This window comes from Choloepus didactylus, chromosome 6 (genome assembly GCF_015220235.1).
Source record: "Choloepus didactylus isolate mChoDid1 chromosome 6, mChoDid1.pri, whole genome shotgun sequence".
NCBI lineage: Eukaryota > Metazoa > Chordata > Mammalia > Pilosa > Megalonychidae > Choloepus > Choloepus didactylus.
Genome location: NC_051312.1, coordinates 20,632,524 through 20,650,598, shown reverse-complemented (window position 1 = coordinate 20,650,598; position 18,075 = coordinate 20,632,524). Strand labels below are relative to the sequence as shown.

General features: G+C 35.9%; 1 protein-coding gene and 2 non-coding genes across 3 annotated transcripts; all 3 read left to right on the top strand.

Annotated features, from left to right (window-relative positions):
• Nucleotides 1–5,966: 5,966 nt before the first annotated feature.
• Nucleotides 5,967–6,078, top strand: LOC119538894. Its single transcript, XR_005217680.1, has one exon. It is a non-coding gene; the product is annotated as a U6 spliceosomal RNA (small nuclear RNA).
• Nucleotides 6,079–14,133: 8,055 nt separating this feature from the next.
• On the top strand, nucleotides 14,134–14,236 carry LOC119538885. Its single transcript, XR_005217673.1, has one exon. It is a non-coding gene; the product is annotated as a U6 spliceosomal RNA (small nuclear RNA).
• Nucleotides 14,237–16,460: 2,224 nt separating this feature from the next.
• On the top strand, nucleotides 16,461–17,390 carry LOC119538236 (olfactory receptor 5AK2-like). The gene has a single exon (XM_037841062.1). It carries the CDS (start codon nucleotides 16,461–16,463, stop codon nucleotides 17,388–17,390), a length of 930 nt encoding a protein of 309 aa, XP_037696990.1.
• Nucleotides 17,391–18,075: the final 685 nt, after the last annotated feature.

Sequence of the window (18,075 nt, the reverse complement as noted above, 5' to 3'; positions counted from 1 at the left end):
GAAACAACCCAAATGTCCTTCAACAGATGAGTGGATAAATAAAATGTGGTATATACACACGATGGAATACTACGCGGCAGTAAGAAGGAACGATCTCGTGAAACATATGACAACATGGATGAACCTTGAAGACATAATGCTGAGCGAAATAAGCCAGGCACAAAAAGAGAAATATTATATGCTACCACTAATGTGAACTTTGAAAAATGTAAAACAAATGGTTTATAATGTAGAATGTAGGGGAACTAGCAGTAGAGAGCAATTAAGGAAGGGGGAACAATAATCCAGGAAGAACAGATAAGCTATTTAACGTTCTGGGGATGCCCAGAAATGACTATGGTCTGTTAATTTCTGATGGTTGTAGTAGGAACAAGTTCACTGAAATGTTGCTATATTAAGTAACTTTCTTGGGGTAAAGTAGGAACATGTTGGAAGTTAAGCAGTTATCTTAGGTTAGTTGTCTTTTTCTTACTCCCTTGCTATGGTCTCTTTTAAATGCTCTTTTACTGTATGTTTGTTTTCTTTTTAACTTTTTTTTTCATACAGGTGATTTGAAAAAAGAAGGGAAAGTTAAAAAAAAAAAAAAAGATGTAGTGCCCCCTTGAGGAGCCTGTGGAGAATGCAGGGGTATTCGCCTACCCCACCTCCATGGTTGCTAACTTGACCACAGACATAGGGGACTGGTGGTTTGATGGGTTGAGCCCTCTACCATAAGTTTTACCCTTGGGAAGACGGTTGCTGCAAAGGAGAGGCTAGGCCTCCCTGTATTTGTGCCTAAGAGTCTCCTCCTGAATGCCTCTTTGTTGCTCAGATGTGGCCCTCTCTCTCTGGCTAAGCCAACTTGAAAGGTGAAATCACTGCCCTCCCCCCTACGTGGGATCAGACACCCAGGGAAGTGAATCTCCCTGGCAACGTGGAATATGACTCCCAGGGAGGAATGTAGACCTGGCACCGTGGGACGGAGAACATCTTCTTGACCAAAAGGGGTATGTGAAAGGAAATGAAATAAGCTTCAGTGGCAGAGAGATTCCAAAAGGAGCCGAGAGGTCACTCTGGTGGGCACTCTTATGCACACTTTAGACAACCCTTTTTAGGTTCTAAAGAATTGGGGTAGCTGGTGGTGGATACCTGAAACTATCAAACTACAACCCAGAACCCATGAATCTCGAAGACAGTTGTATAAAAATGTAGCTTATGAGGGGTGACAATGGGATTGGGAAAGCCATAAGGACCAAACACCACTTTGTCTAGTTTATGGATGGATGTGTAGAAAAGTAGGGGAAGGAAACAAACAGACAAAGGTACCCAGTGTTCTTTTTTACTTCAATTGCTCTTTTTCACTCTAATTATTATTCTTGTTATTTTTGTGTGTGTGCTAATGAAGGTGTCAGGGATTGATTTAGGTGATGAATGTACAACTATGTAATGGTACTGTAAACAATCGAAAGTACAATTTGTTTTGTATGACTGCGTGGTATGTGAATATATCTCAATAAAATGATGATTAAAAAAAAAAAAAAAAAAAAAAAAAAAAAAAAAAAAAAAACAACAGTAGCAACAACTAAGGTCTCAAGAGCTCTAAGGAGTTGGTGTGGGCATGTGGAATAAGCACTAGTTACAATACCTGCTCTACTTTGGCCTCTGTGCATTTATTTTATCATGTGCCAAATAAGATTACGGAGTTCGACTAGAAGAGCACTAGGATTTCACCTAGCTTTGACGTTCTAATAGGTTTCATAACCAGATGGATTAACTTGTATGTATAGGTCTGGATGCCCTCAATAATTGAATAATTTGAATAGTATTTCATATATGGACCCCCTACCAGAATCTAAGCTTCATGAGGGCAGAAATTTATCTCTTGTTGATTGTCAAATACCCAATGCTTAGAATATGCTGGAATTAAATCAAGAACTGTTGAATGAGTGAATGCTCAGCCCCTTCTTCCATTTGTAACAAATTCACTTGGTGTTAGGGAAATCAGGAGGCATGCATTATTTGGAAAACAGAATACTGCAAGAAAATGGTAGCTCTATATATCTCACTTTTCTCTGTTCATGGGACAGCTTAAACATACATGGAAATATTACTAGCTCAAAAAATGCCCCAGTAAAAAATAGTTCTAGGAATCGAGGGTCAAAGCATAGTATCAGCTGACAAATAGACGGTGACCAAAATGAATCCAAGCCAGGTATTCAAGTAAGCCTCACATTCTTTTTATTGCATAATGGAGTGGTAATAAACAGGTAGGTGTTTCAAGTGAAAAGGATCACTGTGCCTTAGTTATTCTGCCTAATAAGATTCTATAGACTGTCATAAATGAAGGATTGGGAGACCAACTACTCTTGCTCTCTCAAAGCTGTAGGACTGATACTGGGGCACATGCACATGTCCCCAGGGGGCTGACCAGGGATCAGCTAGCCTCAACCTGAGAGATGCATCATTCCAGATTATTTTCTTTTCCTTATAGCACTTATCTCTTCAGAAATTATCTTGCTCATTGATGGGTTTCTTGATCTGCATTCTGCCACCACCCACCTCCCACACCAAAATGCAAAGTCCACACATCACAATGTGAGTTCTTGCTTCCTGTGTGTTTCCAGTGTCTAGAGCAGTGCCTGACACATAGTAGGTGTTCAATAACATCCATTGCATTAATATAGGACACATTAATGTAAAATCACAGAATTTGTAGTTTTCCTCAAAAAGATTGAAGATTTCTCAATTTTGTTTCTTATCAGTTCTTATCAGCCTGGTGACCAAGGTTTATTTCAATCCCACCTTCATCCTATACTATCAGTGTGGCCGTACCCATCAATTCACTTCTCTGAGCCTCAGCTTGTTCATCTGTAAAATGCAGATAATAACAGTCACTACTCATAGGATTGTGTTTTTGATTGAAGAAGACATTACATATGAAACCTTTAGCCTGGTTCTTCAAAATAGCAAGCCTACAGTAAGCAATCTTGTAGTTTTTGGTGTTGGTTTTGTGGGCCCAGTAGTTGTCACCAAAAATTAAAAGGTGTAGATTTCCCTATCAGATACCATGCCTCCTGAATTCACATATGATCATTCATTGATTCCACAAAGCTTTGAATGCATGTTAGTACCAGACACCTTGCTGGGAATGACCTATGCAAAAACAAACAAGTAAGTTTGCCATCAAGGAGCTCACCCTCCAGTGTAAACAAGTGATTCACAGTGGTAATTAGCACACAGGGAAAAACTATAGACATACACCCATTGATGATGGGAAGAAAGGATGATCCAAGTTTCAAGGGGTGAGGGAGGGACCAGATGTACATTTCCTTGAGCCAAGAGTCAAAAGATGAGTATGAATTAATCAAGAGAAGGGTGAAAGGTCATTGAAAAACTGATGGAAGCAGGAGGCAGAGAGTTTCAGAAGGCATTCCAGCAAACAGCCTGCCTTTGAAGGGCAGCAGTGTTGCTTAGGTAAGGCAGGAGCAGACAGCAGTGGGCAAATGGGGAAGAGCCTACTATGCTGAGCCAAGGAGTTTGAACTTTATTCTGGAAGACATGGAGAGTTATTGTGGAAGACCTAGGATTCAAAACCATGTTTTCAGAGTCCAGGACCTGTCCTGGGCTGGGATAATGGTCCCTAAGCTCATGGAAGGAAACAAAATGCAAAATCCCTAAAGATAGAAACTTGAAATTAAAAAAAGGAAAAGAAAAAATAAGTTGTCTTAAAAGAGAATCTCAACTCTAGATATTCAACTCGGCCTCAGAGTTGGAAATTCCCATGAGAATAGGTCCTAATCCCACAGTCCTGAAAATAAATCCCTGTTTGCAGCAGATGCCAAACATCCTCTTGGGAGTCATCAGCCTACAGCAGGTTTAGAAGGGGATATTCTGACATAGACAGAATTTTTAAAAAGCGACTGCTATGGTTCTTTTCTTCAGTGGACACAATTCTTGTAGTATTTGGAAGAAAAATACAAGAATAGAAGTTGATGAAATTCACCAAACATTTTATCTTTGGTCTTTTGCAGCACTCCACATCCAGGAAATCAAAAGTGGAAATGAACTAGCAACATCTGCAGATGGAGTAAGTTAGAAACACTTGGGTGTCCATACTCAATAGGAGTTTTCTTGGTGCAATAATTCTTGTCAGTTACAGCTAACACAAGGGGAAAGGGAGAAGTCAGGTCTAGTTTCAAATTTTGCTATAGTTAATATTTCTGAAAGGGTTACAGGAAAAGTCATTTGTGGGTTAATGTAGAAACTGCTGCTCATTGGAGCAACACCATCCTAACTGCATATAAATGAGTCCATTTTGCCTCTAACCCTTAGTTTGTGGGACAATATGACCATGCTTTTACTCAAGTTACTTCCTCTGCTTAGAGTTGCCTCCCCTGGCAGTTAGAAGCTCAACCTGGTACAATCAAAAATATTTCTGCAACCAAATTTAAAGCCATTAATTACAGGAAATGTTTCTAGGCACTCTAATCAGTTGAGATCTTTCCTTAAAGTCAAACAATCTTGGTTTGCCTGTCCATTTGCACACTACTAGCTCTGACTTTTAGCACAGTAAATCAACCAAAAACTGATTGTAATATCTTGAGGTTTCTGAACATAACTTATTCACCAGTATAGATGTTACACTCTCTGCACATTGTTTTCAAAGTATCAGATGTTCATTTTTTCCTTTCTACTGAATTCACACTTATGAATCCTAAAAAATGGTTGAAGCCCTTGATTCTCTAACAACTTGTAAAGGAGGTGTGGCTTCTTTAAATAAAACTACTTTATTTTTGTTGAGTTTTGTTGAATTTTGGAAACATTTTCCTGATCAACATCACCTGCAGTCATATAGAATCAACAAAGTCCTTTAACGTGGATCCTTGGGGTGTGCACATTTGTTTTGTTGTTGCTGCCATTGTATTACAATCCATCAGAAATTTTTTTATAAGACATTCATCACTGAGATTGTAACCCTTCAAGAGTCTACACCATATCTGGGTCCATACACTCTGTATATCCAAACCATCATTCCCCTTCCTCACTTACCTCTTTAAATCAAGGTCTACATTTCTGTGATGGGAAAAAGACCTTCAGGCAGCCCAAGTCTCATCTCAGGACCTCCACACTGGTTTGCAGGTTCCTTTGCAATCTGTAGCTCATAAGCACTTTCCCTACCTGCCTGTGAATTTGGTATTACTTTACAATCATCTTTGGTATATTTTATCTAGCCTTTCAAGGTGCTTTTTACATCTTATACATTACTCAGCCTGGTGCAGAAGATTGAAGGAGTTTTCAAAAGTAATTAATTCTTCCCATTTTAATTCACACTTGTTTTGGATAACTTCCAAGGATGAAATAATTGCACTACTGATTTATATTCAAGAAAAGAATCCACATTCTGAAAACAACTGCCAAACAAGAATTCTTCAACACTATTTGGCTAAAAGAATTATTTGCTGATATTAAATATTCTGCATCCAAAGCACTTTGACCAGTACAATACTTATTTAAAGGTAAAGTTTTTGTTAAAATATTAATATTTTGCTTGAATAACATATATAGAATTGATCCTATTATTTTGCGGCTACACAAACCAGATACAACTGCCACTTGATGCTATTATTTTTGCCCATTGTACTGGTTAGGTTTAGAGACCTTCTTTAAATACTTAATTTCATAGCTACCAAAATCACAAATATTAGAATATTCCAGGATAAGGAGTAGAAGAACAGGAAAACACTTTGAAATGTATCAATTATGCTTTTCTTTTCTTTTCTTCTTTATTTTTTTTTTTTACTAAATGATGCATTCTGAAGCATACAACAAACCCACAACTCAGATAATTTATGAATATTCAAAAACATCATTAAAATGTAATTGCAATGAGAGTTTGTTAAAATAAGACTAACTGCTACAATAAATAAACCCCACATCTCAGTGACTTAAAGAATAGCCATTCCCAATCATATAGAATCCAGTGGTGGATGCTCACTTTGTCAGCACAAATACCAAAGTTGAAGCGATACAGAGAAAGTTAGCATGGACCCTGCACAAGGATGAAGCATTCTGAAACATTCTGAAGCATTCCATACTTTTTGGCAGCATTATTCACAACTTCCCAAAGATGGAAGCAACCCAAGTGTCCATCAACCAATGAATGGATAAACAAAATTTGGTATACATGTACAATGGAATATTATGCAGGTGTAAGAAAGAACGAAGTCCTGGTGCATGTGACAACATGTATGAACCAAGAAGACATATTGTTGAGTGATATAAGCATGACACAAAAGGATAAATATTGTATGATCTCACTGATCTGAACTAATTATAATAAGTAAACACAGAATTAAAATCTAGAATATAGGACACCGGGGTTTTAAACAGGGGTAGACAATAGGGAGGTGATGCGTCATTTGTGCAGAATTTCTATGTAGATTGATTATAAATGTTTGGAAATGGACTGTGGTAATGGTAGAACATATTCTGATCATAATAAACAGCTCTGAAATTATGTTTGTGAATGTGGTTGAAAAGGGAAGTTTTGAGTCGCATAAGTTACAAGAAGGAAGTTTGGAGATAAAACATGGGACTGTATAACACAGTGAATCTTGTTGTGGATAATAGTCTGTGATTAATACTACAAATGTAAGAATGTTCTTTCATGAATTATTACAAATATATGACACCATTACAAGCTGTTAATCCTAGGGTGGAATATAGGGAAAATGCACCTAGTGTAAAACCATGGACTATGGTTAACAGGAATGTTTTAATATTCTTTCAACAATTATAACAGAGATACCACATTAATGCACAGTGTCAACAATAGAGTTATATGGGCATGTTGGATTCTTTACATGACTTTTCTGTAAATCTTAGACTTTCCTAATTAAAAAAAATAAAAATAAAAAGTGTATATGAAAAAATCCAATGGAAGAAGGGGCTGCTGGTAGGACCACTGTGGTCTGTGGTCATTCAGGAACCCAGCCTGAAGGAGAGAACCACAGCAATTTATAATTAGCAAGCATAAATGCAAGATGCCTAGTTAAATATGTATTGCAGTGGAACAGTGAATAATTTTTTACTGTAAGTAGTCCCATGCAATATTTAGGAAACACTACACTAAAAAAAATAAATGTAGTATGTCTGAAATTCAAATTTAACTGGGCATCCTATAAATCATCTAGTAAATCTAAAATATGGCTACTAATGTTCCCTTAATGCAATATTCACCCAGCAGATGAGGAGGAAAGGGAATTCAAAGTCTTATGAGAGTTGGTTCTGTTTGGCTGGGGAGAGCAATTCAACCTTGAAGTAACATACAACACTTTTCCTGTGTTCCACTGAGGAAAACTTGATACCATGACCATGCATTATTTTTCAGATGTGATTAGAAGTTTGGTGAAATTCTGTGCCTATAACAAAAGATACATGTTAATGAGTGTCAAGCCATTCTGTGCCATACCAGGGATCCATGACACACCACTCCACAATGATTGGTGTTTAGCAATAGAGAATGAAGTTTAGAAATAAAACAGTGGAGACACAGAGTTTGGGGTTTGCAGTATATGAAAACTCATGCATGAATTCATGTCAGCTGCATACATAATAGGTACAGAGGTAGCATTACCAAAAGTAGGAAAGCAAAGAAACTGTTACAAGATGAGTTTCCTATAGCTAGATTATACCAAAAAGAAAAACAATGCAATAGGTCATGCAGGTCTAATATTCATAATATGTATATGGATAAATACATGTGGAAATGATATATGAAATATTCATATATATGAAATCTATATTGCTTATAAAGAGTGTCACCTAGATGTGTCAATAACAGTAGTACAAAGAAATACAGTCTTGAAAGTATCCTTGAAATATATGTGAACATTAAAGATATCTCACCCACACCATCAATCACTTTTATTGTGATGGTCTCCCAATTCTTGCCCTTTCTTGCTCCAACACTGACATCAATATCATGCTAATTGCTGTCTTTGTGGGGTTTAACTTCATGTTCACTGTGTCAGTTGTCATCTTCTCTTATATGTATATCCCATCTGCCCTCTTAAAGATGTCTTCTACTTCAGGGAGAAAAAAAGCCTTCTCCACATGTACCTCCCACCTGACAGCAGTCACCATTTTCTATGGAACCCTCTCTTACATGTACTTACAGCCTTGTTCTAATAATTCTGGGAAGAATATGAAAGTTGCCTCCATATTTTATGGAATTGTGATTTTCATGTTGAACCCCCTGATCTACAGCTTGAGAAATAAGGAAGTAAAAGAAGCTCTAAAAGTAATAGGGAAGAAGTTCTTCTAGGTTGGACTCAAATTATTAACATTTGGCACATCAAGCAACCAGCAGATACTTGTTAATCCAATTTAATTTTTCTTAAATTGAGAACATGTTCTCAACTTTGATCAGCACTCCATCTTTCAATATGTAAGATCTAAGAAAGTGGGCAATATAGTAAGAAGATCTCCTGGGACTAATTCTCCCTAAAATATAGTTGAGAAACATATCTGACACTACCTGTGGAGAAGAACTTTTTCAACTCTATCTAAATATTTAAGGCATGTATAAATTTTGCAAAGTATTTAATAGTTCAAATAAATTTCAAATATATTCTTAAAGAGGAGAAGTACTCTTATTTGTATATGATAATTATTAAAAATTGTGAAAAAGTTAATATTAAAAGTTAATTATTTTCCATTATCCATGTTCTCTTAATCATCTACAATGAAGTTCCTTTGAATTTTCTTCCAATTTTGAACAAACCTAAATGTAAACTAAATTAATTATTTAGGAAGCATTTTATGACTCAGGCTATTTTCTACCTAATTTTAATGACATTTCCTACCACTTGCAAAAACTGATTTCTGTCATTAGTTGCCTCTTTATTCTGAATCTCTTTCTTGAACTAGCAGAATGGAAGTGGGGCAACAATTTTCTATTTATTTCTCTAGTGGGAAGGAAGAATCTAGAATGTAGATGGATCTAAAATTCTAAATGGTGGCCATCCATTTATGAGATACATACCGTTCATTTTAGTTCAGATAGTTTAAACTGCAGAAACTGGGTGGGAACTCCAATGGAGACCACAAGTGCTCTAAATCAGAAAGAAAAAAAGAGTTGACAGAAAAGTTGTGACAAATAGGTTGAGGGTAGGCAATGGAAAGCCCCACCTGAATATGGCAGATGCCAAACTATCTGCTTGATGCTTGAAAGAACAAGTTTCCCATCAAAGTAACACTAGGTAGTACAATAAACTGACCAAAAATAAATGTATTTATAAGTAACAATTTGAGAAGTACTGGGGAAGAGAAAAACTATACATTTTTCTATATGATATCCCACTTGTATTCTAAGAGAAGAGAAAAAAAAACCTGAAGTTAATATAGACTCTCTTCCAAAAATACTATTTTTTAAGGAAAGCACCTCCAACCCCAGGATGGGTCCAAGTACCTTCAAGGCCCAGAACCTCCAGACACTGCTGGATGGTCATTAGAAAAGTAGACAAAGGTTAGCTTGAGGTCCTAGAGGGGAAAGGTCGAGTTCCACTTAAGAAAACCCTTTCTACATGTAAGAAAGGAAGTATCCAATGACCAACATGGGAATGGAGAGCAAAATAGGGAATCACTTAGTATTTTGTATTCAGTAATGACATAAAGGAAATCCCAAGAGGAAATAACTCTCCAACAAATAGAAAAAAATTTCAACATCTCCTATGTGAATGTAAAATCAGTTGTGCTAGGATCTAGCCTGAGATTGATTAGCAACTGTTAGCATATATTAATGAGAGAGAGTTCCTTTCTACCAGTGTAAAATAGAAAGGTCTGAAATTTAATAATTACACACTATTTCATGAGTCATCAATTATACTTTTAGGATGTTTGGGTCCAGAGGAAGGAAGGAAAAAATAGACCAAGCAGGATTGAATCATTTCTTCATTTATTCATTTATTTAATTGCCATTACAAATATTTACTGAGGGTTTCCTTTAAGGTCACTGGAGATTAGTAATGGAAACAGACACTACGTCTTGCAAGAGAATGAAGAAACATCTGAATTCCTTCCCCCCAAAAAACCTATTTCCAAAAGAAAGAGGGATTAAGATGTAGGACTCATTCACAGACTAGAATAGCAGCCAGAAGACTGAGACAACCAACTACAGAGGTAGCCAAAGGGCAAGGCAAGATGCAGACTGAGAAAATATCCATGAAGCAGAAAGCCCAAAGCTCAGCCATCAATTTTTTATGTTATTTTTTTCACTTCTCATAGAATTTTATTCTCTTCTGTTACAATAAGTTGTAAGCACTTAAATCATTAAATCAGTGCTGGTGGTAAGGTTGGAGCTGACAGCATTGTACAAATTGTGAAGGGCTTTGGGTGTTGGGCCAAGTAGTTCAAACTTTTCCCTGAAAGACCTCTGTAATCATTGAAGGAATTCATCCCAGGAAGATACAATGTGCATTTTTGTAAGATGGTAAGACTTACGAGAAGGACAATATTTAGGAGACTACTGCTGTAATCCTAAACTAAACTAACAAACTTACTGTGAAGTAAGGCAGTGACTATGAGGATGGAGAGCATATGAAAGAGAAATAGCATGAACTGGGCTTTAGTGAGGAATTCTAATAAAGACCTCATGTAGAAGTTTAGCAAGTATGGACAATGTTCTTGGGGAAGGAAAAAGCAAAGTCCTCATTAGGTTTAAAACTGATGATTCTAACTTCCATTAGGCATGCTTAGGACTTGAGGAAAGGGTGACTGTGAACATCAGTGGTCAAAATATAGTGGGATGTTTAATGAGGTGATATATGATATCTACAGCAGGTTCTGCCTGGATTGCCTTCTAGTATAGTCAACTTTTCGTCAAGTAAAGTGCAACCTGAACAGTGCCTGGTGCTTGGTGGAAATTCAGGGAACAAATTCAAATGTAGTGAGCATTTCATAAACATTATTTAAATAAGTGAATGAATGATTCAATACTTAAACCCATGAAACCTAAAAGTCTGATATCCCAAAGAGGTTCAATAAATGGGCCATGTTCACTCATTTAAGAGCAGCGGGACAGGATTTGAACCAAGGCAAAATGACTCTGAGAGTTCATGATTTAAACCCCTTTGCCATAGAGTCTTATTAACAGGTCCCCCTGGAAAGATCAAGGAAGACAGCCATTTCCAATTATAATTGAAAACAAAATAAACTATGGATTTAAGACAAGCTTTTAGGGTTCAGTCAGACTCCTTGCAGAACATCTATACCACTGGACAGAAGGGATTCAATTCCATGGAGTCACTTGGCAGTTGAGTTCATGCAGGATACTTAAAGAGCTCTCTGAAGAGATGGTCTAGAACTACAGGGTAATGCCTGTGAAAGTGTTTCTGCTAATTACCAGGGGGTTAACAAAGTGAGGCATGGATTGAATCAAGTTCAAAAAGCACATGACCTATCTTTCTTTACTGATGCTGGGGACACAAGCTTCAATTGTGGCTTTGGAAAAATCTTTGAAGTATGTGACAAAGATAACAGCTGCAGCAGCAAAGTAAGTAATTGGATTTGTAGAATTCTAACAATGATAAATGTTTTCATTTGCAAAGTGCTCCGAGTCCAAAATGTGCATGCATGAGTATTCCTTCCTTGCTTTTATAACACACCAACCCAGCCATGTCTGGTGTCATTGTACCTACTTTACAGATGAGGAAACTGAAGTTTAGAGGAAGCAGATCCAGGAATCCAAGCCATGTTTTCAGAATCCCAAACCAGAGATAGTCCCTAAGTTCATGAAGGCAAACAAGGCACTATCCCAAAGGAAAGAAACTTGAAAGTTAAAAAAGAAATTAAAATAAGGTCTCAATTGGGAATCTCAACACTATGCATTCAAACCAGCCTCAAGAGTCTGAAATTCTCTTGGGAATAAGTCTTTATATTACAAGCCCCAAAATAAACACCCTGTTTGTAGCAGAAGCTACATTATCATCTTGGGTGCCACCATCCTGCAGCAGGTTTTAGAAAGGAATATTCTAAAATGAATATAACTTAAAGAAGTAACTCCTGTTGCATATTTTTTCTAAGTACACAGTGTCTGAAGGAAAATACCAGAACAGAAGTTGGAGAAATTCACCAGGAAGTTTATCTTTGGTTTTATGCAACATTTCACCTTCAGAAAATCGGAAGCGGAAACAGAGCAGCAAAGTGCCAAATGGGTGAGTTAGGAACACTTCAGACTTTCCGAACCTAAAGTAATGGCTCATCTGTTGTCAATGCCTAGTAAATGTTTTAGGGAAATTAATTTGTCTTAATAACCAGTAACATTTAGAGTAAAGAGAAACCAATTCTAGGCTCAACATTTGTTTAAGTTATGAATATCTCTGAAAAGGGTACAGAAAAAGCCATTTGTAGTTTAATGTGGAAAACTATGGCTAATTAGAGCAATACTACCCTAATTGTATAAAATTCTGGGTCTATTTTTCCTCTCCTCCTTGCTTTGGGCAACATTCTTCAATTTGGAGTTGCCTTCCTGGGCAGTTGTGGTTTCCACCTGGTACAATCACAAAAATATGTCTAGAGTCAAATTAGATGCCACTTACTTTAAAAAACATTTCCAGATCCTCAAACCTTCTGAGATATTTCCTTCAGTTAAGTTAAACAGTATTTGGTTTGCATCTCCTTTTGGACACTATTAACTATGACATTTACCACAGAGAATCAACCCAAACACTGACAATCATATCTTGAAGACTCTGAATGCCACTCACATAATGATTACAGATTTTACAGTCTCTGCACATTGTTTGCAATGTATCAGATTTTTAATTTTTTTGGACCAAACTGAGAGCTTTTAACGCTAAAAATGGTTAAAACCGTTGTTTCTTTAACATCTTGTAAAGTCAATCCAGCACCATTTAAATAAATATGCTTTACTTTTGTTGAGCTTTGTTGAATTTTGGAACTCTTTTCCTGTTCAGTCACCTGCACTCATATATCCAGATGAATTAAGTCCTTCAGTGTGCATCCTTGGGGTGTGCACATTTGTTTTGTTATTGTTGCCATTGTATTGCAATCTGTCAGTGACTTTCTAAGCTATTCTTCACTGAGTACGTAAACCGCAAGTGTCTACACTACATTTGGCTCCATCTACACTTTGTGTATCCATAATCATTCCCCATCCCTCTTTTAGTTCTGTCTCTCAATGTCTAAATTCCTGTGGTGGAAAATTCCTTTGGGCAGTCATTGCATCCACCCAGGACCTCCACACTTCGCAGGTTCCTTTTCTTTCTTTAGCTGATAAGCATTTTTCTTTCCTGCTAATGAACTAGGTATTACCTTACAATCACCTTTGGTATATTTTAGCTAGTATTTGCAGGTGTGTTGAACAGTCCTGTTTTTCTCACTATCTTTTACATTACTCACTTGCTGCAGAAGGTTAAGGAATTTTCAAAAGTAATTCTGCCAATTTTGTTTTCACATTTGTTTTGAAAACCTCTCAAGAATTAAATTGCACTATTGATTTATATTCAAGAAGAAAGTCCATATTCTGAAAACAACTACCAAACAAGACCTCTCAAACACAATTTGATTAAAACCATTATTGTTGACATTAACTGTACCAAGTCCAAAGCATTTTGAATAGGGCAATTTTCTTTTAGATGTAAAGTTTCAGGTAAAATATTAATATTTTGCTTGAATAACATGTATAGAATTTATCCTATTATTTTGCAGCTACACAACCCAGTTACAACTGCCACTTGATTTTGCTATTTTTGCCCATTGTACTGGTTATGTTTAGAGACCTTCTTTAAATGCTTAATTTCAAAACTGCACACAATTAACAAAATTACAGTATTCCAGGATATAGAGTGGAAGAACAGGAAAACACTTTGAAATGTATGAATTATTCTTCTTTTTCCTTTGTTTTTTTCTAAATGGTGCATTCTGAACTGTACAACAGTCTCACAACTCACAGAACTTGGTTCTTACCTTAACAGTATAAGAATTACATGTCACAGAAGGCTCAAGGTAGTTTATAAATATTCAAATACATAATTTCAATAAGTGTTTGTTAAAATAAGTCTAGCTGCTAGAGTAAAGAAACCCCAAGTCTTTATCAAATAGTCATTCCATTCACATAAAATCCAATGGGGGGTGCTTGCTTTGACAGCACATATACTAAAAATGGAATGATAGAGAAAGTTAGCATGGCCTCTGCACAGGATGACATGCAAATTCAGAAGTGTTCCATATTTTTAAGCAGCATTATTCACAATTTCCCAATGATGGAAGCAACCCAAGTGTCCATCAACCAATGAATGAATAAACAAAATATATGATGGAATATTATTCAGTTGTAAGAAGGAATGAATTCCTGTTGCATGTGACAACATGGATGTAAGTAGAAGAAATAGTGTTGAGGGAAATAAGGATGACACAAAAGGACAAATATTATGTGATCTTACTGATATAAACTAATTATAATAAGCAAACTCATAGAATTAGAATCTAGAATATAGATTACCAGAGGATTGAAATGGGAGTGGAAATGGGGTGGTGATACTTAATTGTGCAAAACTTCTATTTAGTCTCATTGTAAATGTTGGAAAATGGATAGTGGTGATGGTAGCACATTACTGTGATTATAATGAAAGCAATGAATTATGTTTGTGAATGTGGTTGAAAGGGGAAGTTTTGGGTCATGTATGTTACTAGAAGGAAAGTTAGAGGATAAAACATGGAATGGTGTAACAGACTGAACCTTGTGGGCAATGACTGTGGTTAATAGTACAAATATAAGAATGTTCATTCATGAATTACTACAAATATATGACACTATTACAAGGTGTTCATAATAAGTGGAATATGGGAAAATGCCTAATGTAAACCATGGACTATAGTTAACAGTCATGTTTTATATTCTTTCTTCAGTTTTAACAAAGGTGCTACACTAATGTAAAGTGTCAACAATAGGGGGGTTATGGGCATGTTGGATTTTTTACGTATCTTTGCTATAAACTGACAACTACTCTAATTTAAAAAATAATAATAATAAAGTATATTAAAAATCCTGTGGTGTAAGGGGTTGCTGGTGGGGTACTCTGGTCCGTGAACATTCAGGAACCCAGTTTTCAGTCAGAGCAATGTATATAGGGTTGCCACTTAGCAAGTATAAATGCAAAATGCCTAATTAAATATGAATTTCAGATGAACAGTAAGTAATTTTCTACTATAATAATGTCCCAAGCAATATTTAGGCAACACTTATACTAAAAGATTATTTGCAGTATATCTGAAATTCAAGTTTAACCAGGCATCCTATAAATCACCTAGCAAATCTAAAATAAGGATTCCAAAATTCTCCAAATGCAATATTCACCCAACACATGAGGAAGAAAGGGAATTGAAAATCTTATGGGAATTGGTTTTGCTTGGCTAGAGGGGGCAATTCAGCCTTGAAATAATATATATTATTTTTCCCATGTTCCAGTGAGCAGAACTTGGTAACCTGGTCATCCATTATCGTGGTGCAATTAGAAGTTTGGTGCAGTTCTGAGCCCATAACAAAAGACACTTGCTAATGAGCAGTAAGCCAATCTTTGCCATACCGAGGGTCTATGAGACACTGCTCCACAATAAGTGATGATAGCAATATAGAATGATGTTTAAGAATTAAGACATTGGAGTAAAAAATTCAGGGATTACAGTATATGAAAAATCATCCATGAAATCATGTCAGCTATATACATTACAAGTACAAAGGAAGCATTACCAGTAGTAGAAAAGCAAAGAAATTGTTACAAGGTGATTTTCCTTGCAATTTAATGGGACATGCAAGACAATTACTCAGATGTATACATATGGGCATAGATATATATAGAAATATAGATAAAGATATAGATATATAAATGGATATATAAATATATATATGAAATCTACATGGCTTATAAAGAATGTTATCAAGATGTTCTTATGATAATAGCTCAAAGAAAGATACTCTTGAAAGTAGCCTTGAAACTCATCTGAACCTAAAAGATATCTCACAGAAAACTCCTCTCTAAGTTATTAATGTCAAGAATTTGGACCTGGATCACTGTGACAAATATCTAAGAAAAATAATAAGTCATTGTAAAAGATACATAGTCATATTTGCACAGTACTTTAAGCCAATATTGATATATGTTTAATATGGTGGGGAAACTGTTCCATGTTTGTTAGAACCACACATATTAATAGTCAGTTGTCTTCTATGAAAATCTTCTTAATTTTGAAAATGAACCATGGCTAAACTATAACTGCTTTCTCATAATTTCAAATCAAGAAAGTACAAAACAAAATTGAAAGGCAATAAATACTATTGTGAATGTTTACCATGAAAATCCAAGTCAAAAAAAGTGACATATAACTTTAAGAGTATTTTAATTTCAGGAAGTTAAAAAGATCTCCCTTCTTTTCTTGGACTTTCTTAGACATTGGCAGCCATGACACATGGAAATTGCACTGAAGTGACTGAATTCATTCTTCTGGGATTTGGTGCCCAACACAGGATTAGGCTTGTCCTCTTACTTGTATTTCTACTGATCTACATGACCTCCATCGTGGGTAATATTGGAATGATCCTACTTATCAAAGCAGATTCCAGACTTCAAACACCCATGTACTTTTTCCTACAACATTTGGCATTTGTTGATATCTGTTATACCTCTGCAATCACACCCAAGATGTTGCAAAAGTTTATGTCAGAAAACAAATCAATATCATTCATGGGGTGTGTAATGCAGTTATGGGTTTATGCAGCATTTGCAACAAATGACTGTTATCTCCTGGCTGCTATGGCAGTGGACCGTTATGTAGCCATCTGTAACCCACTTCACTATCCCATAGTTATGTCCCGAATAGTCTGCCTCCAATTGGTAGCTGGTTCATATTTGATGGGCTCAATAAATTCTTCTGTACAAACAGGTTTTACATTTTCAGTGTCCTTTTGCAAGTCCAATATGATCAATCACTTTTTCTGTGATGTTCCCCCAATTCTAGCCCTTTCATGCTCCAAAATTGACATCAACATCATGCTTCTAACAGTCTTTGTGGGGTTTAACTTGATGTCCACTGTGCTGGTCATCATCATCTCCTACATAAATATCTTAACTACTATCCTAAAGATCCCTTCTACTTCAGGGAGGAAAAAAGCCTTCTCCACATGTGCCTCCCACCTGTCAGCAGTCACCATTTTCCATGGAACCCTCTCTTACATGTACTTACAGCCTCATTCTAATAATTCCCAGGAGAATATGAAAATTGCCTCCATATTTTATGGTATTGTGATTCCTATGTTGAATCCCCTGATCTATAGCTTGAGAAATAAGGAGGTAAAAGAAGCTCTAAAAGCAATAAGGAAGAAATTCTTCTAGTTTGGACCCAAGTTATTAAAACTCAGCACATCAAGCATGAACTAGGTATGTGTTAATACAATTTAATGTTTCTTAAGCTGTGAACATGCCCTCAACTTTTTTCAGCACTCTATCTTTCCATATATGAGATCAATGAATGTAGGAAATATAGTAACAGATATACTGGTACAAATTTTCTCTGGTGTATAATTTAGAACCATATCAACACTCCCCATTAAGAAGAGCTTTATCAAGAGTATCTAAATATTTAAAGCATGTATGAATTGTGCAAGGTATTTACTTGTTCAAATACATTTCAAATATATTCTCAAAGAATAACAACACTGTAAACATTTTGTATATAATAAATATTAAAAACTATTAAATAGTGAATCTTAAAAGTACATTATTTTTCTATAATTACAAGGCCCCTTGATCACCTAAAATGAAACTCTTAAATTCTCTTCCAATTCCACACAATCCTAAGTATAAAATAAATTTATTATTTCAGAAACATTTTATGACTCAGACAATTTTTTACCAACATTCCCATGTTAATGACATTTCCTAACATATGAAGACACTTATTTCTGTCATTAGTTACCTCTTTATTCTGAATCTATATCATTCTTGCCTAGGGAAAGTGAAGTGGGTGCAACAAATTTCTATTTCTTTCTCTAATAGAGAGGAAGAATCTAGGATGCAG